Source organism: Mesoplodon densirostris, chromosome 15, assembly GCF_025265405.1.
Source record: "Mesoplodon densirostris isolate mMesDen1 chromosome 15, mMesDen1 primary haplotype, whole genome shotgun sequence".
In the NCBI taxonomy this organism is placed as follows: Eukaryota; Metazoa; Chordata; class Mammalia; order Artiodactyla; family Ziphiidae; genus Mesoplodon; species Mesoplodon densirostris.
The window spans coordinates 38,131,713-38,156,363 of NC_082675.1; the positions used below are offsets into that span (position 1 = coordinate 38,131,713).

General features: G+C 45.1%; 1 protein-coding gene across 2 annotated transcripts in view; it reads left to right on the forward strand.

The window, feature by feature from the left end:
* Positions 1-24,651, forward strand: part of COLEC12 (collectin subfamily member 12) — a 195,002-nt gene that overhangs the window by 159,429 nt on the left and 10,922 nt on the right. For both annotated transcript variants that reach the window (XM_060118788.1, XM_060118789.1), the window contains 5 exons: positions 3,235-3,333; positions 4,075-5,121; positions 17,408-17,896; positions 18,876-19,012; positions 20,336-20,445. In XM_060118788.1, the coding sequence (XP_059974771.1) occupies positions 3,235-3,333; positions 4,075-5,121; positions 17,408-17,896; positions 18,876-19,012; positions 20,336-20,445 (1,882 nt within the window). The remainder of the gene's footprint in view (positions 1-3,234; positions 3,334-4,074; positions 5,122-17,407; positions 17,897-18,875; positions 19,013-20,335; positions 20,446-24,651) is intronic.

Consider the following 24,651-nt stretch of genomic DNA (forward strand, 5'->3'; position numbering starts at 1 on the left):
TTGAAGAGCAAGGAGGGCTTAACTTGGGGAAGAGGCCGGGGAAGAACATTCTAGGTGGGGAGAAGCATGCATGGAAAGGCTTGGGGGAGAAAGAGCATTTGGTGCAAAGCACACATTTCATTATGACCAGACTATATAGAAGCTTGAGATAGAGCACGACGAGCTTCTCCAGGGAAGGTGCTGGGAGCTGTGGAGCCTGGTTCACTTTAGGTCACGCATACGCGTGGGAACATACTTCTGCTTCCTGATGGGAGCCTGGAGAATCTTCTCACACCGTCCCACGTGGGTGGAACGCTTGCTGAATAAAATAGACTGGGTCCATTGGCTGATAAGTAATATATAAAACATATTCATGCTTAAAAAATTAGTCATTATTTTTTTAAAAGCTATCGATACCAAGAGGGACAGTCAGACTTGATCCCAAGCTGCTAGAGGTTGGATCTCACAGGAGTTACTTCTGGAGGGATATATTCTTATTTGAAATTTATTTTTTATTTTTATTTTTTCACTTAGTACACTTTATTTTTTTCTATCTTTATTTTTTTATTGAAGTATAGTTGATTTTCAGGTGTACAACATAGTGACTCAATTTTTTATAGGTTATACTCCTTTTAAAGTTATTACAAAATAATGGCTATATTTCCCTGTGCTGTACAATATATCCTTGTTACTTATTTACTTTATACATAGTTTGTATCTCTTAATCCCTATCTTGCCCTTCTCTCCTCCCTTCTCCCCACTGGTAAACATTAGTTCTCTACCTGTGAGTCTGTTTCTGTTTTGTATATATATATATTCATTTGTTTTATTTTTTTAGGTTCCACATATAGGTGATATCATACAGTATTTGTCTTTCTCTGTCTGACTTATTTCACTAAACACAATACCCCCCAGGTCCCTCCATGTTGTTGCAAATAGCAGAATTTCATTCTTTTTTAATGGATGAGTCATATTCCATTGTATATATATGCATATATATAGATAGATACGTACCACATCTTCTTTAGCCATTCTTTTGTTGATGGTCACTTAGGTTGATTCCATATTTTGGCTATTGTAAAATAATGCTGTTGTGAACATTGGGATGCATGTATCTTTTCGAATTAGTGTTTTCATTTTCTTCATATATATACCCAGCAGTGCAATCGCTGGACACATGGTAGTTCTGTTTTTAGTTTTTTGAGGAACCTTCTTCCTGTTTTTCATAGTAGTTGCACCAATTTGCACTTTCACCAAGAGTGTAGTAGGGTTCCCTTTTCTCCACATCCTTGCCAACATTTGTTATTTGTAGACTTTTAGGACAGCCGTTCTGACAGGTGTAAGGGGATATCTCATTGTGGTTTTGATTTGCATTTCTCTGATGATTAACGATGTTGAGCATTTTTTTCACATACCTGTTGGCCATCTGCATATCTTCTTTGGAAAAACGTCTGTTCAGATCTTGTGCCTGTTTTTTTGTTTGGTTGGCTGGTTGGTTGGATTTTTTTTTTGGTGGTGGGGGAGTCTCCTGGAAGATGAGTTACAGTGACATGGCTTGAGTTGTAAGGAGCAAGAGACAGTTGTTGCAACGCCTCCATTCCAGATGAATAGGGAAACACTGAAGTCTCAAGAAATGTTGCATTGAAAGAATGAGAAGAAAAAGATGCTGACATCAGAGAGAAGGTACACCATGTCTTGAAGTTCTGTGGTTTATAGCCTCATAGATAGAAAAGTAGATTAAAATTGGGTGATGCTGATTTCAAAAGGAGGAAAGGGTTAAAAGATATTTCAAAGATAAGGATCAAGATGTGCCAGAGGTAAACAATTATGTCAATACCTACAGTCCCCACTAGGGAGGACCTCCAGGGAAGTGGTGTTATTGGGAAGGAATCAGGTTTTCGTTTATATGAAGAGGTACAATATTAGAGAAGGTAGAAGACGAAAGAGATTATGACATAGGATGGATCACTGTTAGGGAGAGTAAGAGTTTTCTTCTTTATGGACTAGAGTTTAGTGACCTGCATATTTTTATTCCAATAATACGAAAGATGAAGGCTGGTATAAAGAGAAGGAAATAGATGAAAGTGAGTCTGACACTGCAACTTTGGAATTCAGGGAAGCATCGAGGATGCCATAAATCAATTAAAAAAAGATATATATATATGTGTGTGTGTGTGTATACATATATGTTATATACTCATTCTCTAAATTACAATAAAGTATAATTCAGTAAGTTTGGTGTTTGTATAATAAATCTGCCCATTTTTTAATTGGCATGTTTGTTTTATTGATATTGACCTGCATGAGCTGTTTATATATTTTGGATATTAACCCCTATGGGTCATATCATTTGCAAATATTTTCTCTCATTCAGTATGTTGCCTTTTCACTTTGTCACTGGTTTCCTTTGCTATGCTAAAGCTTTTAAGTTTAATTAGGTCCCTTTTTTTTGCTGTTGTTTCTTTTGCTTTAGGAGACAATTCCCAGACATTTTAGAATGTTAAACTTAAATTCATAACCATGGAGAATTACTGCCTTCTGAGAACGAATAATGACAGTGGCTTTAATTTAACACTGCATCACTAACTTTCCCTATCATGTGCAATCAGGAAAATGCTGGGAAAAAAGTCTTCTTAGTAAATTATTATTTGGAAACCCACTTAGGCATCTTCTTGGGAACTGATAAACATTCACTTGTCACTACAGAGAAGCAGATTTTCAAGCCTCAGTGATGAACTCATGACAGAGAGTAGCAAACACCCTTGACTTTGCATCCCTTTTACAATGACTTTATGTATAGACTTGAGCTAGATGTTCTTTGCCATGGAATCTCCTTCCATATAATCGAGTTACACCTACCAAGAATGATAGGGAGTCTGATGAGTGACAACATTTTGTGTTATGCCTCCACCTATGGAAGTTAATATAAAAAATAACACAGATTGAGGATTTCTATAATACAAAAAATATTTAATGAGTTCCATACAATTTCTAAAATCTCCAACCCAATACAGAATCCTGAGAACAGCTTTTAAGAACATACAGTTCTCAACCAAGTAAACTACCACCGGGGTTTGTGACAAGTACGTTGCTTATTTTTCTAAAAGAATGGCTTTTTCCCTATATTTAATTTCTTTTATACTCTTTTTCTTTCACTCTGTTTCCTTTATTCTGTAATGAAATGCTGTCTTGTTGAAACTGAAAGATAAAATATGGGCAGGTGTGTGTATTAATCCATTGATTTCCAAATCTTAGTTGTAGAGAAAATGGACAGTGTTACAGGTGGCATGGAGACATCTCGCCAAACCTATGATGACAAGCTCACAGCAGTGGAAAGCGACCTGAAAAAATTAGGTAATCTGCAATGAGAGTGAACTATTAAGTTGAATCCCCTAACTCAACTCTATGTAAATGACCACAGCTTTTTAGAATGACATGGCTCTAAAGTCACATTCACCCAGAAAGACTTTAAACTTTCATGTTGTGTGTTGAATCCTTCCTCATGATTTAATTCAAAGACTTTAAAATTTTAAAGTTAAGGACCAATTTTGGAGTTGAATTCCACTCCCCAGAAAACATTATTATGTGCCACATAAAACCTGAAGACCAATCCTGATCAAAAAGAACCACAAATACCATTTATTAAAAGCTCTTTTATGAAATACTCAGTAAATTCCTATTTGAAATATTTTAAACCTCATAAAAAATTGTAGAAATTAATTTAAAAAAATAAAAGATCCCAGCCTATTCTTATCCTGTGATTTTTTTCAATTTTTAAAAAATGAATTTTGGTGAATTAAACAGAAGATTATTGCCTTCTTGACGTCCTTCCCAGTGCTCTAGAATCAGGCAAATTCCCCCTCCTTTGAGATAAGTGTTCACCCAAGTTAGTCTGTCCTAGTACTCAGTAGCCTTTCCAATTTCTGAGGACCCAGTTTTAACAGAGATATGGATTTTACTACTGCAGTGCAGTCTGCATATCCCACAAGTTTTATGTATGAAATAGAGCACATCCCAGTTAGGTCTCTGGGATCTGTGACCTCACCTGAACACTTCTCCATGCCACCAATCTGAGTAACACGTGTCTTATTCCAGGGGACCAAACTGGGAAGAAAGCTCTCAGCACCAACTCAGAACTCTCCACCTTCAGGTCAGACATTCTGGATCTTCGTCAGCAACTTCGTGAGATTACAGAAAAGACTAGCAAGAACAAAGATACGCTGGAGAAGTTACAGGTGAGCGGGGATGCACTGGTGGACCAGCAGAGTCAACTGAAAGAAACTTTGGAGAATAACTCCTTCCTCATCACCACTGTAAACAAAACCCTCCAGGCATATAACGGCTATGTCACAAATCTGCAGCAAGACACGAGTGTGCTTCAGGGCAACCTGCAGAGCCAGATGTATTCTCACAACGTGGTCATCATGAACCTCAACAACCTGAACCTGACCCAGGTGCAGCAAAGGAACCTCATCACAAATCTGCAGCGCTCTTTGGAAGACACAAGCCAGGCAATCCAGCGAATCAAGAATGACTTCCAAAACCTGCAGCAGGTTTTCCTTCAAGCCAAGAAGGACACGGATTGGCTAAAGGAGAAAGTGCAGAGCTTGCAGACGCTGGCTGCCAATAACTCTGCCTTGGCCAAAGCCAACAATGACACCCTGGAGGACATGAACAGCCAGCTCAGCTCCTTTGCAGGGCAGATGGACAACATCACTACAGCTTCCCAAGCCAATGAGCAGAACCTGAAAGATCTGCAGGATGTACACAGGGATGCAGAGAACAGAACGGCTGTCAAGTTCAGTCAGCTGGAGGAGCGCTTCCAGCTCTTTGAGACCGACATTGTGAACATCATTAGCAACATTAGCTACACGGCCCACTACCTACGGACACTGACCAGCAACCTGAATGAAGTCAGGACCACGTGCACGGATACGCTGACCAAACACACAGATGATCTGACCTCCTTGAATAACACACTGGCCAACATCCGTTTGGATTCTGTTTCTCTCAGGATGCAACAAGATTTGATGAGGTCGAGGTTGGACACTGAAGTGGCCAACTTATCAGTGATTATGGAAGAAATGAAGCTGGTGGACTCCAAGCATGGTCAGCTCATCAAGAATTTTACAATACTACAAGGTAAGTGAAAATTCTGAATTTGTGTTTGTATTAGTTATCTATGGCTGTGTAACAGATGACCCTAAGACTCGGCAATTTAACACAATAAGCATATATTATCTCATAGTTTCTATGGACCAGGGATTCAGGAGCAGCTTAGCTTAGCTAGATGGTTAGTAACTCTCATGAGGTTGTGGTTAAGATATTGGCCAGGGCTGCAGTCTTCTGAAGCCTTAACTGAGGCTGAGGATCTGCCTCCAAGATGCTCATCCACACGGCTCTTGGCTTGTCAGCTGTTGGCAGGTGGCCTCGGTTCCTCACCATGTGAAATTGCTTGAGTGTTCTCACAACATGGCAGCTGGCTGCCTCCAGAGCAAGTGATCCAAGAGAAACAGAAAGAAGGAAGCCACGACACCTTTTATGACCTAGCCTCAAAAGTCACATACCATCACTTCCACCACATTCTCTAATTTAGAAACAAGTCACTAAGTCCATCCCACACCCAAGGGGGAAGGGAATTAAGCTCCATTTCTTGAAAGGAAGCATAACTAAGAATTTGTGGACAGTGCTCAAATGTGTTCCATTAAACATTTGTGGGATGAAAGATTGGTTAACTTGGATTTTCTTAGTGCCTAGCTATTTTAGTGACATTATAAATCAGGCTCCTTTGGAAGGAAGATTAATTCTTTTAGATCATGGAGTTACCATTAAGAGATTCCTACTTCTAAGTGTCATGAGCAGATGGATGGTTGGCCATTACAGTAACTGTTAACACCACAGAGGAGGGGAATAATGGACTTACATAAAAATCTGAGTTTTGCTCTCAACCAGATCATCCCTATAAATTGAAAGTCTTTGGATTAGATTAAGCCTACTTCTGAAGATTTGCAGCAACCATATATTAATAGTATTTTCAGTCTTAACTATTTTCACAGGGTTTAAGTTGAAAGTACTGAGTGGAAGATGCTGTGCTCGGCGCTCTGGGGTGTACAAAGAAAACCAGTTGGTCTTTGCCCTCATGTAGCTTAAAATCAGGAGAATTTTAGGGCAAAAAGAGACTGGCTATAAGCAAAAGTAATCCTGATTTTCAAAAAAAGGGGATAAAGGTAGAGTCTACACACTGTGTAGAATGGGGAATTTGCCTTCAAGCCCAAGAAAAATTTGAGAGGAGATTATGAAAAGGATAATTTTTGAGTTTTCAGGAATGCAATAATCATCAGAATTAATTCACTAAGAAGAAGACTGGTGAACCTAATCTTATGTCCTCACATTAACAGAGTTAGTATATTGTTTAAACTAGGAGAATGAAAAATAGCATATCTGGATTTCACCAAGGCACTTGGCGGTGATACCCTTGAACAAGATGGAGCAATCAGTGCTGGTTTATAGCCCAGTTAGATGGGTTTATTGGTTGTATTCATTTTCTGTGCTGCATAGCAAATTACTAAAAACTCAGCAGCTTAAAACACCCTCTTCTTATCTCACAGTTTCTGTGGTCAGGAATCTGGGCACAGCTCAGGTGCGTCCTTTGCTCAGGGTTTCACCCAGCTACTGTCTCAGCGAGGAGCTGTGGTTTCATCAGTCTTGACTGGGGAAAGACTCATTTCCACACTCCTTCACGTTCTTGGCAGAATTCATCTGCTTGGACTGTAAGATCGGCTGTCAGGTCCTAAAGGCCACCCCCAGTCCTTTGCCATGTGACCATCTCAAAACATTACAGCTTCTTCAAAGCCAGCAAGGGAGTCTCTCTCACTCTAGTTGGCAAAGACAGAGTCTTATATAATGTAACCTAGTGAAGGGAGTGACATCCCATCGCCTTTGCCATATTCTATTGGTTAGAAGCAAGTTAGAGGTTCCATACTTAAGGGGAGGGGATTATACGAGGGCATGAGTCATTGGGAGTCACCCTGGGGTGTGACTGCCATACTATTGAATGACTGAGTATAAAGAGTGATAGTTCATGAGCCCCTCTGAGCCTGGAGGCGGATCTGGGTGGCAGATGGCAGGGACCTGCTCAACAGCTTTGCAGGGACTCGCTTGAGGATGTGGACGACCTGGTCATCCAATACTTGTGTGACATGAAACTGTATATACTATTTAATGGGTGATAGAATCATAATCCAAAATGATCTGCAGAGGCTGGCATAGTAAAGAGATGCCAACTAAGTGAAATAAATAGGGAAGACATGTAAAACCTGCTCGTACATAGAAAAGACCAAATACCAGTGTTGATGGGAGGACATGGCTTGGAGGAAGTGTGCAGGAAAAGCGTGGGGATTTTAGTTGACTGTAAGCAACTAAATGTGTCTTCCAGGGAAGTTAATGTGATCTTTGGCCGTATTAATAAAACTATGATTTCCAAAATGAGGGAGGTGATATCTTACTCCCTTCAGCATGGCAAAACCACTCCTGGAGGATAGTGCGTATGTTGGGGAGCCCCTTTCAACAGGGGTGCTCACAGACCATCATGCTCGGAAAAATATGACCAGGATGATGGGGTCTAGAAATGATGTGCTGTGAGGAAGGACTGAAGGACCTGGGAACTTTAACCTGTAGGAGAGACAGCTTAGTGGGGAATAAGGCAGCTGTTTACAGCTATTCAAAAGGCCAGCATGTGGAAGAGATTTTAAATGACATCTGAGGTGCTCCAGAGGGTGAAACAAAGACTAGTGGGTACTCATTAAAGGAAAATAAATTTTGGTTTTATATAATGTTCCTTATAAAAATTGGTGTTGCCTGAGACTATAATGGGTTTCCTGAACCATAGGCATGCCCCACCTCTGGAGAGGTTGGACAGTGCCCATCAGGGTATTGTAGGTATGAGTGATACTCTGAATAAAGAGGTGGGCTTTCAAATGACCAGAAAGTTCTTCAGTGCTTGATTTATTTTTTTTCCTATTCTTTCTCAACCTAAATTCAGGATGAGGGCAGATCTCAGCAGACGTGCAACCTCAGAAAATAAGAACTTTCTAGTTGTCTCTTAAAGTTGTTATACCTTAGGCAATCCTATCATGGTATTCTGGATATTTTCTAGCTATAAATTTCATAGTTTTATTATTCCATGGGTTTAATTGTTAACTTCTCTTGTACAAAGAAACTTCTGACATATTTAGTTTACAGACAGTGCAGCTTAACAGCTAAGGAAGGGTATGAAAAGCTCATGGTTGAAGATTCAGAGCCCGGCTTTAAATTAGTTAATGTTTCCATTGTTCTGATTATTTTTATCAGCTGATATTGAGTGTGAGAGGAATGAGGGCTTTTCATGAACCATCCTGGTGAGTCCTAACACCCACTCTCTATGGCAAGTACTCAGAAAATCATCACCTGTGTATAGATGAGGAAACTAAGGCGTTGAGAGGTTTAAGGAACTTGCTTAAATTTACAGAAATGATAAGTAGCTAAACAGGATCTGAGCCCAGTGTGTCTGGTGCAAAGCCCATGGTGCGAACCCCATTGATAATCACAGAAAGTGCACGCCCCCCTCCCAGCCGTCCCGAGGGAGCCTGTGAGAGCAGGGAGATGGGATTTCATTCTAAGTGTGAAGGAGAGTTTTAAGGAAGTTGGTGACATGACCTGATTTATATTTTTAAATATAAAAATATTTACGTTTTTAAATACAAAAATAAATGTTCTCTGCGGGGAGAACAGATTCTGGGGGAGTGAGCCTGGAGGCAGGGGTCCAGTGAGGGGAGATGGACCAGTCATGGGTGACGTGGGCTAGATGGTAGCAGTGGAGATGACAGGGGTGGGTCTCCTCAGTCAGGAGGAATCATGGAGGTAGAATCAAGGACAGCCCTGCCCTTCCCTGGACAACAGGCCGTGCCCACCAGGGTGAGGAATCCCCGGGCTGGAGGGGCTGTGCAGTTTGGAGTCTGTGCCAATCCCTTCTTGACTACGTTTGGTGCACAGGACACTGGATTTCCCTCCCCGAAGTGTCCCAAGCCCAAAGGGGCAGCCAAGAGGCACCAGTACATCATAGGAGTCGGGGTGCTGTGGACAGAAACTGAACACGGGGTTAGGGGCTGCTGCCTGCAGGTAGACGAGGCTCACGGATGCATCAGCCATGGAGGGCAGGGGAAAGGGAGGAATGGGTGTCTCCTAAGTGTTTGGCTTGAGCATCTAGGCGGATGGCAGTACCAACCAGGAGATGCAGAAAGAGAGGTCTGTTTAGACGTATTAAGTGGGAGAAGTCACTTAGGGTGAGGTTCCTGGCTCAGTGTCTCTGAAAGGCCTCAGAGTTTGGTCTCTGAATGGTATTTTCTTTTTTTTCATATGCTTTCCCATTTACATTTATCCTTGGTCTTCTCATTACCTGAGCTTTCTGTGAGTTGACCTGAGAAACTTCTCAAGCCAAGCCACCCCCTTTCTATTCAATGTGTTCAACTTCCTCCAGGACGGGAATGCCCACCGGCGATTCCAAGAGAACCAGAGACTGGGGGAAGACCTCCACTTCCAAATGCAAGCGTTTCCTCCCACCCTGCATCTCTAGCGCCTTTCCTCTTTCTCTGTACGCACATCCCACCCCTGAGGATGAGAGACAGATGGGATAAAACAGGAAGGAGCAGGATGGGATTAACACTGGCTTATGCTGGGTTTGCCTCTGCAAGATTCAGAATACCCTGATGCTTTCCAGGAAATTCTTGGTGACGTGCACCAAGAATCCTAATGCTTCTGGGACATTTCAGCCACAGGAGACACTTGCCTCATTAGGAAGTGAAAGCTGAAGCTGACTGATTAGATGGCACTGAAGCCAGATGGTAATGTGGAACTAGATATTAAGTCATATGTTGAATCCTGATAACAATTATCTCTACATCCATAAACCCCCAAACCTTAAGAAAGCCTTTTTTTTTTTGTTACCAATAATGTAATGCTTTTTATCCTAATTAGGCACATGGAGGACTTCATACTCATAACACACACTCTTGGGTGGCAAGTTCACCTCACATCCTGAGCTATTCTCTGCAAGCCATGCAGGTGTAAGTCACATCCTCCTAGTGCAATCAGACAGTTCCCTGCACCTGCTGATCTGAAAGAAGCATGAGGTTTAGTGGGTGAGAACAAAAGCTCTAGAGCCTGATAGCCCTGGATACGAGTACCAACTTCTTTAGCCTCTCTGTGCCTTGGTTTTCCCATCTGCATCTACCTTTTAGAGTTATAAGTACTTAATGAGATAATGTAAATAAAATAGTACAGTGCCTGGCAGGGGGTTAGCTAATATTCATACCCAAGAGTGAGTTTGTTCAGTTCCTATCCAAGTCTTCCCTCCACTGGAGCCCCAGCCAGCACATCGCCGTGGAAAACAACAACTTCATGTGCACAAGGACTATAGTTGTACCATGTGGGTCCAAAAGTACTTAACTGCTGGCTTCCTGGTGCCCAGCCCAGGAGAGGAATCACACTCGGTGCTGCCGACCCCTGGCTTTCACTCATTTTCTAATCCACTTTTTAAAAAAAATAAATTTATTTATTTTATTTTATTTATTTTTGGCTGCGTTGGGTCTTTGTTGCAGTGCGCAGGCTTTCTCTAGTTGTGGCGAGCAGGGGCTACTCTTTGTTGAGGTGTGCGGGCTTCTCATTGCGGTGGCTTCTCTTGTTGCGGAGCACAGGCTCTAGGCATGTGGGCTCAGTAGTTGTGGCGCACAGGCTTAGTTGCTCCACGGCATGTGGAATCTTCCAGGACCAGGGCTCGAACCCATGTCCCCTGCATGGGCAGGCGGATTCCCAACCACTGTGCCACCAGGGAAGTCCCTAATCGACTTTTATTGAGTGTCTGCAACATGCCAGTCATGCCAGTGAGCACTTGGATAAGTTGTCTCTGTTCATTGTTACAGCTCCTTAAGGTAGGAATCGTCAGCATCCCCATTTGCAGGGGGGGCGCTGAGGCACAGAGAGCCTGAGTAACTAATCCAAGATCAAGCAGCTAGTCAGTGGTAGGTAGTGCTAAACTCGGGTCTGTCTGGTCCCTAAACCCATGCTTCCACATGGTACCCTGCTGCCCTCGGATGATTCAGGAGAAAGATGGCATGTTTGGGGAGGTTGAATACACGAGAGTTTATCTTCAGGAGAGCTATCAGTTAAGGCTTCAGTGAGAGACTGACATTTGATCTGGACCTTGAAAGATGCACAGGAAGGCTGGACAGCACACACAGCAGGACAGGGCATGGAGCAAAGTGGATCAGGCATGAGGCCTTGATTCCTCTCATTGTCGACCCCACCCCCTCTTGATACTCTTTCCCAAACAAGACCACTTGTCTGGGGAACCTTAAGAGTAGGCAACTCGGGCCTCCCTGGTGGCGCGAGTGGTTGGGAGTCCGCCTGCCGATGCAGGGGATGCGGGTTCGTGCCCCGGTCTGGGAGGATCCCATATGCCGCGGAGCGGCTGGGCCCGTGAGCCATGGCCGCTGAGCCTGCGCGTCCGGAGCCTGCGCGTCCGGAGCCTGTGCTCCGCAACGGGGGAGGCCACAACAGTGAGAGGCCCGCATACCGCAAAAAAAAAAAAAAGAGTAGGCAACTCAAAGTCATCGATGTAGACGGTGGCCAGTTGGTGAGAAACAGTGGTTTAAATATATCCTCCTCTGTGGAGAGAAAGCTTCCATGGCTTTCCAGAAGCCTGACTGTCTTGAACATGAGGTCAAGAATCAAATTCTTCTTCAAAATGATTGCCAAAAAAAACTCTTAAATTTCCTTTTAATTTGTATATTCCTTTTCACCTAAGTGAAGCAGGACCACTTTTTCCTATGTGGGTGTTAAATAAATGTTTGATTAATTTCATTGCATGCAAAGTAGATTTTTTTAATAATAAGAAAAATATGTCAGATTATATTACTGTTTTCTTCTGTCTTCCAACCCAACCACTCGTGGCTCTAAAACAGTCTCTCCAAGATGTTGAATGGCAGTAAGAATTAAAGTGGTTTCTCTACTTTCTGTTAAGCACCAGCAGTTTTGTTGGAAAACGAATTGGAAAGTTATCTCTGGCATAGGACACAGGCTGGGCCCTTCTCAAGGCCTGCAGTTTGGTTGTTAAAGCAGAAATGGCACAGTGATTTAGTCTTCTGTCCTGTTTGGAGCTGCTTGTTTAGGGGATTCGTGTGTTCAAGGCTCTGCTCTGGAGCCTGGGAACCTGGGGAGAAGGTTTTGCTAGCAGGCACTGTAAACACGGTTGCTCCAAGTTCTGGTGTCGGTTATATACAGGCATTTCTGGAGCCTTTGGTGGCTTTATCAGCAACATGGGTATCCTGGCATTTCAGAATCCCAAGCCAGCCACCCACTTGGCCTTGAGGGCAAGTCTCCAGTTTGCTCTTCTGTATGAGACATCGTGTCTGCCTCACATGTAGTGTTACATTTTCTTGACTCTGAATTCAAATTGTTATCACATGAGCTCTTAAATACTCCCTCATCATTTATCTCAGTGTTCTCAGTTTTAAGGCACTATGGATGGCTTATATTTTATTTCATTTTATTTTCACTTCAATAGCTGCCTAATAAAAGATTCAAGTAATACCTAAAAGCCTGGGATCATCTAGATGCCAAAAGCAATACCAACATCCCAGGTCCTAGAGGAAGATACACCCATGGCATTAATGATCAGCTTTGTAGGGTGATCCAGTGCTGACTTCTGAAATGGTTTTAGCTCTTTTTCTTAGTGATTTTTAAAAAGAAATGATTAGCAAATATCTAGGTCTTAAGGAGCAAAGTACTGTCTTAATGAGCCAAGTATATGAATGAATGAATCCCCTAGGTATGGGACACACAGAATACGTTTTCACATAGCCCAGCATCTGTAGGCAGAGCGCCAGCCTCCTGCTCTAGCTCTGCAGATGGGGCAGCTGGGGATGAAGACATGCATTGATAATAGTATGCTTGCTAGGAATTTATCCACAGCCATGAATATAAAACTTTATCTTAAAGAGAGAGACAGATAACCTATTTATGATGGATGTAGTGCTTCATATGAAAAATTCAGTTTTTATGCTAATCCAGCTAGGAAATCCATCACAAATAGGATTTTAGACTTTATCAAAGGCAAAATCTTGCATCTTCTCCCAGTGTCTTATTCCCTTCTTTCTCAAGATCTGGAAATTAGCATCTGTTGGTATTTTGTGTTGACTGTGGGATCCGTGTTTTTATGCTGTTCTTAAAATAAGCCACGATTCTATGTGGAGGAGATAGGGCCATTCAAGCACAACTTCGGTTCAGAGGGAAACAGCTGAATACAATAAACTACCCGACCCCAGAAAGAAATGAGATTCACGAAAAGCTGTCACCTCAGGTAAGGGAGGTCTTGGATTCATGTGAGGAGGCAAAGAGAGTTGTATGTCTTTGGAATTCTGTCGGAAACCAGAGGAGGGTGTTCTGGAACAAATATAAGTCCCTGTCAGAACATTCAGAACCGGGAGACAGGCCCCGGAACGGGTACTATTTCATGGCTGCAAGTGAACTCATTTCCCGTAACTTGCAAGTATAGCACCAACCCCAGACGTGATTATTGGCAAATCCACGAAGAGGATAAGGATAAAGAATTTCTAAAGCACTTGAATTTCCCAACAGACCTTCCTCATTATTTGGATTTCTTAAGGTTAAACATAGAACATAAAGAAAACAGAAGTAGCTGAGGGAAAAAAAAAAGTTACTTTTATTTTTGCCCTTATTCTAAATAAATTAGAATATTGTGTGTTCGTTTTGGCCTATTGTCAGTATTGTTCCACTAGAATCTTCCATAATGCTACATCTGTTGTGGAGGAACACACATGCCACCTTACCCACTAATAATCTGTAAGACACTATTTCTCAACTACACAAAGGAACTAAGTTATTTTTTTAATAAAAGTGAGAGCCCTCTTTATTTTTTTAAATTTTTATTATTTTTTAAAATTTATTTTTGGCTGCATTGGGTCTTCGTTGCTGTGTGTGGGCTTTCTTTAGTTGCGGTGAGCAGGGGCTACTCTTCGTTGTGGTGCTCGGGCTTCTCATTGTGGTGGCTTTTCCTGTTGTGGAGCACGGGGTCTAGGCACGCAGGCTTCAGTAGTTGCAGTGCGTGGGCTCAGTAGTTGCGACGCATGGGCTCTAGGGTGCATGGGCTTCAGTAGTTGTGGCACGCAGGCTTCAGTAGTTGTGGTGCGCAGGCTCTAGAGCTCAGGCTCAGTAGTTGTGGCGCACAGGCTTAGTTGCTCCGCGGCATGTGGGATCTTCCCAGACCAGGGATCGAACCCGTGTCCCCTGAATTGGCAGGTGGATTCTTAACCACTGTGCCACCAGGGAAGCCTCTAAGTTATTATTTTTTTTTTTTTTTTTGCGGTATGCGGGCCTCTCACTGTTGTGGCCTCCCCCGTTGCGGAGCACAGGCTCCGGACGCGCAGGCTCCGGACGCGCAGGCTCAGCGGCCATGGCTCATGGGCCCAGCCGCTCCGCGGCATATGGGATCCTCCCAGACCGGGGCACGAACCCGTATCCCCTGCATCGGCAGGCGGACTCTCAACCACTTGCGCCACCAGGGAGGCCCTCTAAGTTATTTTTTAAAGGAGACTTATCTGGCAATGAAAACCCACCCTCCATGTCTTTACTAAATGGCTTGGCTGTTTAATAAGCCTCATCAAGTTAAACAGAAAAAAAAAATCAGATTGTGGATAAAAGACCACTAGATCAATTCTGAAGTGTGAGTAGAGTCAGGAAAGACATCTCCCCATGGTGATTCCATACTGGCAGCCAGGGTCAACCTGATATGTAGATTGAGTGGAGCTGTACTTCTTGGAATGAGGTGAGGGACACCAGGCAGGACACCGTTCCCCCAATATCTCTCCCTTCTGATCTCTGCTGGGGCCCATAATGTTGGCATTAGTGCACTGGGCTTTTTGATCTGTGATGCACATTGATTTGATAAACACTTGCTGGGTAATGACTATGGCCTATAATCTAGCTACTAGATGGGGAAGGATCCTCAAAGAACAAACAAGGACTAAAAAATCATAGAAATAGGAAAAACTTCCATCTGGAGTGACCTGGGAGGATTACATGGTGGGTGAACAGGAATTCTCCAGATGGATATGGGCAGAGAAAATTCTAAGAGAAGAAATTTGCATAAGTGCAGGGGAGGATGGAATAAACACATGTGAGACCAGGTCATGAAAGCCTTGACATCAGGTGATCAAGAAGGGGCTGAATATTCTGGAGCAGGTGGAGACCAGAGTTATGTGTAAAGAAGGCGAAAGATGCAGAGTGGGATGAATGGAGAGGAATCAGAGGTAGGAAGAGCAGTTACGAGGTAACTGTGGGGCTTCCCTGGTGGCGCAGTGGTTGAGAGTCTGCCTGCCGATGCAGGGGACGCGGGTTCGTGCCCCGGTCTGGGAGGATCCCACGTGCCGCGGAGCGGCTGGGCCCGTGAGCCATGGCCGCTGAGCCTGCGCATCCGGAGCCTGTGCTCCGCAACGGGAGAGGCCACAGTAGTGAGAGGCCCGCGTACCACACACAAAAAAAGAGGTTACTGTGAAAATCTACCAGAAAGACAGAGAGGGGCAGGAGGGAGAGAGGAGAGAGAGAACACTCACACTAGGATGGTGATGAGATGGTTGTAATGATGCAGTGGGATAAGGGATGGCGGGAGGAGGACGTGAACAGCAGAGATGACAAGGTCAGTGTAGACACACCAGGTTGCGGGTGCTGGCGGGACATCCCAGAGAAGATGGACCATCCGACTATGAGATGGAGATAAGGACCCAGAGCCCAGAGGAGCTGATGGTAGAGAGGAGTCAACAGGAGCGGGTGGACAGGAATCAATGAAATGGGTTCAGGGAGAGGGTGCTTCATCCCAAAGCCTCCCACTTATGGGGTAGATGACCCTAGAAAGAACGCATTGAAGCCAGTGCTAGCCATTGGCATAAACTCGCTTACAGCTCCGTAGAGGGTCCTGTCAGTAAGTCCAGGGGCAGCGTCATGGGTAGCCTCAAGTAAGGAAAGCTGAGTCCAGGACCTAGGCTCCTGCTAAGGGACGGCAGAGATGGCAGGCTGGACTTGGCCATGGATGGTACGTGGGCGTAGTGATGTCCATTAGGGCCTGGGATGGGAGGGTGCAGAGATCCCCCCTACTGAGGTGGGAAAGGCTGCTTCACTGTTCCATCCCGACCAGCCAGTGGGGTGTGCTGGTGCAGGGGAACAGGAAAAACTGTGGGAGTGCAGAGTCCCACCAACCCTGCCTTTCCCCCCGCACCTCCGCCCTTCCAGCCTCAAAGGCTCTCTGCTTCTGTCCAAAGAATGGGTGTGAAGCTCTTACACTTATTCACGAAGAATAGTGAGATCTCAGACTCTAAGATTCCAGGCAGCAGAATATTTGAGCACAGTGCCCTCCACAATGCATCCATTTCAACACGAGAAGCCCTGAATTCCTGTCCCAGCTCTTCTCCCAGATGGTGACTGTCCGCGTCTTACTCCCCTGGGTAGATCTGTCCTGAGTCACTAAGCAACCTTGAACAAAGAGCTTGGTGTCTGTGGCCCTGCATGTCTTCAGATGTGCTGTGGGAATTCTATGTCATAGACGAAGGTCAGGTGACATAATGTATGTGAAAGTGCCTCACACTGTCATTTTCTATACAAATCCTTGTTGTGATGTATTTGTGTGACATCCCTGTTACCTTACCTACCCCTGAGAGCTCAGAGAAAACAAAACAATCCCATGTTATGTGAACTTCCTTTTGGAACAAGAAGGGATGAACAGGTATTTGCCTTCTTCTCCCAACCTTTTTTAGGGGCAACTGCTTTTTCCTCCTTTGGTGGAAAATGGTGTCTTTTTTTCTCCCTTGCCAATTAGATGGTCCATCTCTTTTTTCCTCTAGTCCACCTTCCCTATTTGCATCATTAGACTCTCTGGAAAACATGAAACTGATCCTCCTCAGCTCTGGCCCCAAGAGCACTTCTCATGGAGACCGCCCGTCCCTGCACGCTGGTCCAGGGTGAGGCTCAGCCCTAAGGAGAGCAGTGTGCCCGCAGCACCGCTGAAGGGGACAGGAGCACCGGTGGAGGAGCAGAGAGGAGAGGCCGGGGCTGGTGTGGTGCAGGAATTACAGGATAAGAGCCCTCAACACTCGATGGCATCTTTTTGGTCTAATTCAACCCCTTCTCCCCCACCTTACATGGTGCTTGTCATATAACAGGTAGTTCATAAATATTCATCACATCAGTGGAAAGAGGAGGAAATAAGAGGGAGGGCGTCCCGCTCTCAACCCATACAGCCTTCCTACTGGTGACAAGCTGGTCCCAGATGACCAGAGGCGTCATGGATTTCACATTTATGCCTTTTGTCTTTTTTTTGTTTTAGGTCCTCCTGGTCCCAGGGGTCCGAAAGGTGACAGAGGACAGCAGGGACCCCCGGGTCCCACTGGCAACAAGGGACAGAAAGGAGAGAAGGGGGAGCCTGGCCCTCCCGGCCAGGCCGGTGAGAGGGGCCCGATCGGGCCGGTCGGCCCCCCTGGAGAGCGTGGCGGCAAAGGCTCCAAAGGCCTGCAGGGCCCCAAAGGCTCCCGCGGGTCCCCCGGGAAGCCCGGCCCTCAGGGCCCCAGTGGGGACCCAGGCCCTCCCGGCCCACCAGGCAAGGACGGACTCCCGGGCCCCCAGGGCCCCCCCGGCTTCCAGGGACTGCAGGGCACCGTGGGGGAGCCTGGGGTGCCCGGGCCGAGGGGTTTGCCGGGCTTGCCTGGGGTGCCGGGCATGCCGGGTCCCAAGGGCCCCCCCGGTCCCCCAGGCCCATCAGGGGCGGTGGTGCCCCTGGCCCTGCAGAGCGAGCCAACCGCAGCACCCGAGGCCAACGGTGAGTCTGAGCCCCTCGTACCCGGGGAAGGGTGTCCCCCCCAGTGTGCGCCCCCCCACACCGCGTTTTATTGGCAGTGAAGGCATCGCACAGGGTGGCCTCCGCCCCCGCTGCTCCCATGGCCCCGTGCCAGGCGGTGGCGCTCAGGCACTTGTGTTTCTCTCTAAACAGCACCAGGCCCTCCAGCACTTGTTTATGATTAGCTGAGTGGGGTCCTCGGGGACAAACTGGTCCCAAACATTTCCTTCAGGAAAGTCCGAGGCTGGCCACCCCGGACCCGTCCCTGTCCTCATTTTATGCCCTTCACCTGGGGATGGATGACCCGTGGTTAACGTGCAGATGGAGCTTTCTGTTCCTGAAGCCAGATCGTATTTCTTTTTGAGAAGATGTTATGGCGCCTTCTCGTCCTTTGATAGTGAAACCTTTGGTCAAACCCTGAGTGTTGGGTCTGCAACCAAGCCTGTGTTTCTCTCCTTTGACCCACACCCGATTCCACTTGGTTTCCTTCAGTCCAGCTCAGTCATGTTTGTTCCGTGAGCCTAGTTCTAGTTCTGGGCTCTCCCAGCCACTTGTTTACAGGTTCCACCTGATTCCAGACTGACGTTGAACATCTGTGCCTGTGCTGCTTTTTGTGGCTGTGTCTGTTATTTCTGTCATTGTAAAGACGAATCCAGACACAGAGGAACAAAGGCTCAGGGTAGATATTTTCCAGATTATGTAGTTTTAACGACTGTGTATTCTTCAGGCCACTTTCCTGGACTAGTCTTTGCTCCCAGCATGTCCCCAAACGTCAGTCACTGGCTTGGCACACAGACGTGGGGAAGCAGGGCCATAGCTGTGCCTCTTAAACACAGCTGAGGAAAGGCATAGTGCTTTCTCTCTCTCTCTCTCTCTCTCTCTCTCTCTCTCTCTCTGTGTGTGTATGTGTGTGTGTGTGTGTTTGTGTTTTAATCAATACTTTTAAACTTTGCATTCCTAGGCTGCCCGCCTCACTGGAAGAACTTCACAGACAAATGCTACTACTTTTCGGTTGAAAAAGAAATTTTTGAGGACGCAAAACTTGCCTGTGAAGACAAGTCTTCACATCTCATTTTCATAAACACAAGAGAGGAACAGGTATGTCTGCAGCATACTTATAGTTGGGGAAAACTTAATTTAAAGATCATGACACCTGGAAAGTACGTGCTTACTGAGGATTCAAAGATATCAAGAATTCATAGTCACATAAACACAGAAGGCTGCATTATGGAGATTTGGGCTATTTATCCAGTGACAAGAAGCATTCATGGCATGGGAATTAGGTCCTTATGCTTCCACTTGGAAGGTCTTGCTTTATCAAGCCTGGAGGTGTGTGGCTTTTCCCGGTGGCCATTGAAAGAGCCGTAAGCCTGGCAGGCCGGCACCAAGACCCTGTGGAGAGAGAGGCAGAGAGGCCTAAAGCACCGTAGGGGTGGGGAGGGGTGCAAGGGACCAGACATGTGGCCTCGGCACAGTCAGGAAGAGCAGAGGAGGCCCTAGGGCAGAGCCCACACATGATACCGATGGTGACCACTCACTAGGCCGCTACTGTGTGCCAGGCACTGTATGAGGCATTTTCTCTTATAAACCTCACCACATCCCTAGAGCTTATGTGTAATGTTACCCCCATCTAACAAATAAGAAAACTGAGGCCCCGCAAAGTTTAAATGATTAATACATGATGAGACAAGTAAATGCAGAGCTGAGATTGAAACTGAGGTCCAACTAGCAACAATACCAATGCTCTTTCTTTAATGCCACACTGTTCCAGTGGCCTCCTTCCTTTTCCTTAAGTGTCTCTGGCAGACATGACCCTGAAAACAGACGCTTCTGCAGTAACTGACTGGGAATGAGCATCCATAAGACAGTAGTCAGGTACCTGGGCTTCAAAACATACAGACCTGGGCCTGATCCCAGCTCAGCCACTTGTCATCTGTCTTAGGTTGGTGGTTGTAATGGCTCAAAGACACGTTGTATGTGACACACTGGACATGGGACCTGGCCCAGAGGAAGCACTCAATATTGCCGTGGCTGTTACTGTTCTTAGAACGTGGGAGGGAGGGGTGGTGGAAGGGGGTGGAGCCGGGTGGGATTCATTGAGTGGTCTGGATACTTTAGGGGAGAAAGAGCATCACTTAAATATTGCTTATAAACTTATAAGAGGAAAAAATGTCAAAGCCCCCAAAACAGTGCAAAACAAGTGCAATAAAAAGAGAACAGCAAGAGCAGTGCACAAGTTCTGACAAACATCTTTTTTTTTTTTGAGACAGCTTTATCTTATTCAAATCTCATTATGCTTCTCTGTCAAAGTCTGATAAACATCCTCTTATAAAGTGTCCTTCTTTTCTGAACATTGAGGGGAAAGTCCCCCAAACGTCTGTTCAAGAAATAGTCATGTGCCGTTTCTGATTTATTTTTCAGCAATGGATCAAAAAGCAGATGGTAGGGAGAGAGAACTACTGGATTGGCCTCACAGACTCAGAGCAGGAAAACGAGTGGAAGTGGCTGGATGGGACACCTCTAGAGTATAAGTGAGTCTCAGAAACTTCCAGATTGCTGGTCAGGCTCTCACTGGTCTATGTTTTCACCTCTTGCCAGACTGACTTCCTACAGTTTCTTCCTGAACGACCTTGTGTCCTACACGTTCCTCAAACTGAGGCTCCAGGTACCAGCTGCATGTTTATTTCCATGTAGGGAAATTATGGTTGAGAATCAATATGCTGTAAAAATAGGGGTTTTCTTTTTTCTTTTCATGGAGTGAATTTTTTTCATTTCTACAAAAACAAACAAACAAAAAACAAACAAAATAAACCACCAGAGACTCATAAAACCACCCAGGATGGCACTTGTGGCCGAGCGGGCTCTTTAAATGCTGCCATGAAGGCCAAAGAAGCCCCAGGCTCCCCATCATGGTCGGAGCTCACCAGCCATGTTTCTGACGAGAGCCAGCACAGCAGAGATATGCTTCAGGAGAGTCAAAACAGTTGTGAGAGTTGTCACCTAAAATCGGACCAGTGGGAGAGGGGGACGGGAGGCAGACACTACTAAGGGAAAGAGAAATTTGTGACTGACAGTCTAGAGTGCCAGGATCATTTTTTTTTTTTAAGCGAGTCAGTGGGGAGCTGGAAAAAAAAAAACAAAACCCTCAGTCCCCTCCACTTTTCTCACAACCATAAATACGAAAAAGGCCTGGGTTAGACTCACTAAGAAATTCAATCTGAAGCCCTCCTCTAAGCAAAAACTGGATTGGCCCACATGGAATGGATTGAGAGGGAACAGAACAGTACGGCCTATGCCAGCTCTCCCAAGGTGGAAGTTTCCTCGTCTCTCCCAGGCTCCAGCAGGAATTATGTGATTTGGGAGGAGAGTGCCAGAATTGGTACCTGGGACCTGAGAAGGCTCACATCCCCAGACACCTTCCTGGGAGCTCTGTTCCCAGCCACAGCCCAGACTGTGCTTCTAGTTTTCCACCCAAAGGAATACATAGACATGTAAAAAACCCCAGGATCACTTTTTTTTTTTTTTTTTAACATCTTTACTGGAGTATAATTGCTTTACAATGGTGTGTTAGTTTCTGCTCTATAACAAAGTGAATCAGCTGTACGTATACATACATCCCCATATCCCCTCCCTCTTGCATCTCCCTCCCACCCTCCCTATCCCACCCCTCTAGGTGGTCACCAAGCACCGAGCAGATCTCCCTGTGCTATGCGGCTGCTTCCCACTAGCTATCTGTTTTACATTTGGTAGTGTATATATGTCCATGCCACTCTCTCACTTCGTCCCCGGGATCACATTTTAAAAGCAAGAATAAATTAGGCAGACATATTATGAGGCCTCAATAGCCGAAGGCTAATTTAACTTGACATATAATAATAAGCACAGTACAAACTAGAAAAAGAGTTAGTGTAGCGAGGGGAGAGAGTACCTGCCCTAGAGTCAATAAGGTCTGGGTTCCAGGTCCGGACCCAGCACTCAACAGCTCGTGACCTTGTGCAAGTTACTCAAGTGTGTGGAATCTCCATGCCCTCATCTAGAAATGAAGATTCCAGAAGGACCAGTGTCAGTATTGTGACAGTTAAATGAGATAATGTATATCAAGCATTGAGGACACTGAACCCATGGGAAGTGCTCAAGAATTGTTACTCCTGTTGTCATCACTGTCATCATTTTCATACTAGTCACTAATTGCAGGATAACACTTCCTAGCAGTTATGTATTATACCATGTCCTGAAGGAGATGCCACACACTCACGACAGGTTTGTGAAGACAAGAAGAACGTTCCCTGCCATTGCCTGGGGATGGGGCTCTAGGCTCTCAGGGGTCCCCCAACACGCTACAGCACCCCAAGTACTTCTCCATCTACTCAGACTCACCTGTACCCTCCTCCTCTGCTTCTGTGGCCTCCAAGCCTGGTCCATCCACTTCCCTTTCCCCTGCCACCCACAGTGGTTTCTGGACCTGGCACCTCCCCGTACTTTGTCCAGGCTACAGAAGAAGTCAGTCTCCCTACTTTACTCTTATCCTTTCTCTCCAACACGCACACACACACCCCTTGTGAAATTATTTCAGGCTGCTGAGGGGACTGTTAAAGAGGAAACAGACAAGGGATAAAAGGTTCTCTCCTCTGCCTCTTGCCCCCACTCCATTTTTATACTGAGAGCTGGTTGAGAAAGACAGTGCTGGAATAAACAGACAAAAAGCAACGGTGATGTGGATTGGATGCCAGAAGCTTAGGGCACACGTGGACTTGAATGAAGGTTTACTTCCCATGAAACATACGACCTGACTCACTAAATCTTATGACGATTAGGGAAAAGGATGGCATGAGAAGCAATCTGTGATGTCTCAGGATGGTCCCCAGGACAGGTTTCCAAATGCTTTGGGTCCACACGCCAATACAATTCCAAGAGAAAGACTACAGGGCTGACTCGTGTTGCCAAGATTTTAGTTGCCCAACTAAGGACATGGGTTTTAAAAATCACCTATCAACAGGGACTTCCCTGGCGGTCCAGTGGTTAAGACTCCACACTTCCAATGCAGGGGGGCACGGCTTCGATCCCTGGTCAGGGAACTAGGATCCCACGTGCTACACAGCACAGGCAAAAAAAAAAAAAAAAAAAAAAAATCACCTATCAACAAATCTCAGCACGAAAACAACAAGAAAACCAAGAAAAGACAGTTGGCCATCACACATACACACAGACTTGTCCTCATTTTTCTCTTTTCACCACAGACCTGTGAGAACTTCATTCTTGCCCAGCACCAGTCCTCTGACTGGACATTGGGATCCACTGGCCCACAGTCCCATGATAACATTCAGTGAATTATCCTGGAGTGTCCACCATGACCCAGCCTCTGTGCTGGTTTGGAGGATCTTTTCTGGACTTTGGGGCACAATACGAGTGAGAGGTACGGTTCTTCTACTCATGTAAAAACAGTCTGATTTCCAGGACCCTGTCACAATCAAGAAGACAGACACTCTGACCCTAAATGTGGATACGGTGAAGAGCAGGGCTTCAAAGGAGGTTTCAATGCTCTCCTCTCAGTAATTAATAGAACAAGTATTGAAGAGATAGAAAACCCAAGAGGGATATAGCAGACACTATCAACTAACTTGACTTCATTGATATTTATGGGACTTTTCACCCAACAACTACAAATACACATTCTTTTCAAGTGCATATGCTATGTTCACCAAGATCAACTATGGGCTGGGTCATCAAACAAGTCTCCATAAATTTAAAAGTGCTGGAATTATGTAGTGTATGTTCTCTCACCAAAACAAAATTGAATTAGAAATCAATAACAAAAAGATGTCTATAAAATCACCAAATATTCGGAAATTAAAGACACACTTCTAAATAACCCATGGGGCAAAGGAGAAATCACAAAGGAAATTTGCAAATGTTTCAAAGACAATGAAAACATAACGTATCAAAATCTGTGAGATGCAGCTAAAACAGTATATAGAGGGGCATTTATAGATTTACAATGCTTATATTAGAAAAATATTTTAAAGTTGAAAATTAATGACCTAAGCTTCTACTTTATGAGGGTAGAAGAAGAAATGCAAATTAATCCCAAAGCAAGCAAAAGGAAGGAAATAATAACGACTGGAAAGCCATGAAATAGAAAACAGACAAACCAGGGAGAAGACCAGTGAAATCAGGAGCATGTCAAAGCTGGTCTTTCTACTCTTGATGGAATAAATGCCGGTGTGTCATTTGGCAAAGGTCATCACTGTCAATGGAGACTGCCTGGTAGGCACGGGGCAGTCAAACACACATGGGATGGAGACTCTGCCCACTTGCTCAGAGCAGAACTGTAAGGGAGCCTTGGAAGGCCTTTCCTGCCCACCCTGCTTGCAGTTGCCCACCTTAGATCACCAGAGATGTGCTGTGCTTCCTGAGAGTCTCCCAAAACACACTTGAAGCTCCTCTCTTCCTCTTGTCCATTTCTTGGTCCCCTGCACAGGATGTCATTTAACGGGAGTATGCTGTCAAGTTACGAGTAACAGCTTTCATCTCTGCACTGCAAAGACAAAACATGGGTTGCCCTTCTGTATTTATGTAAAAATGTGTATATAAATACTACATTTTTAGAATATAGAACCGTAGAATGGTAAGGACCAGAAGGGAACCTTTGGCATCATCTACTTCAATACTCACTCACTCTGGTCATGCCTCATGTTTCTATCAGTGGCACTGGCTTTGGCCACTAGAGAGAAATCTTC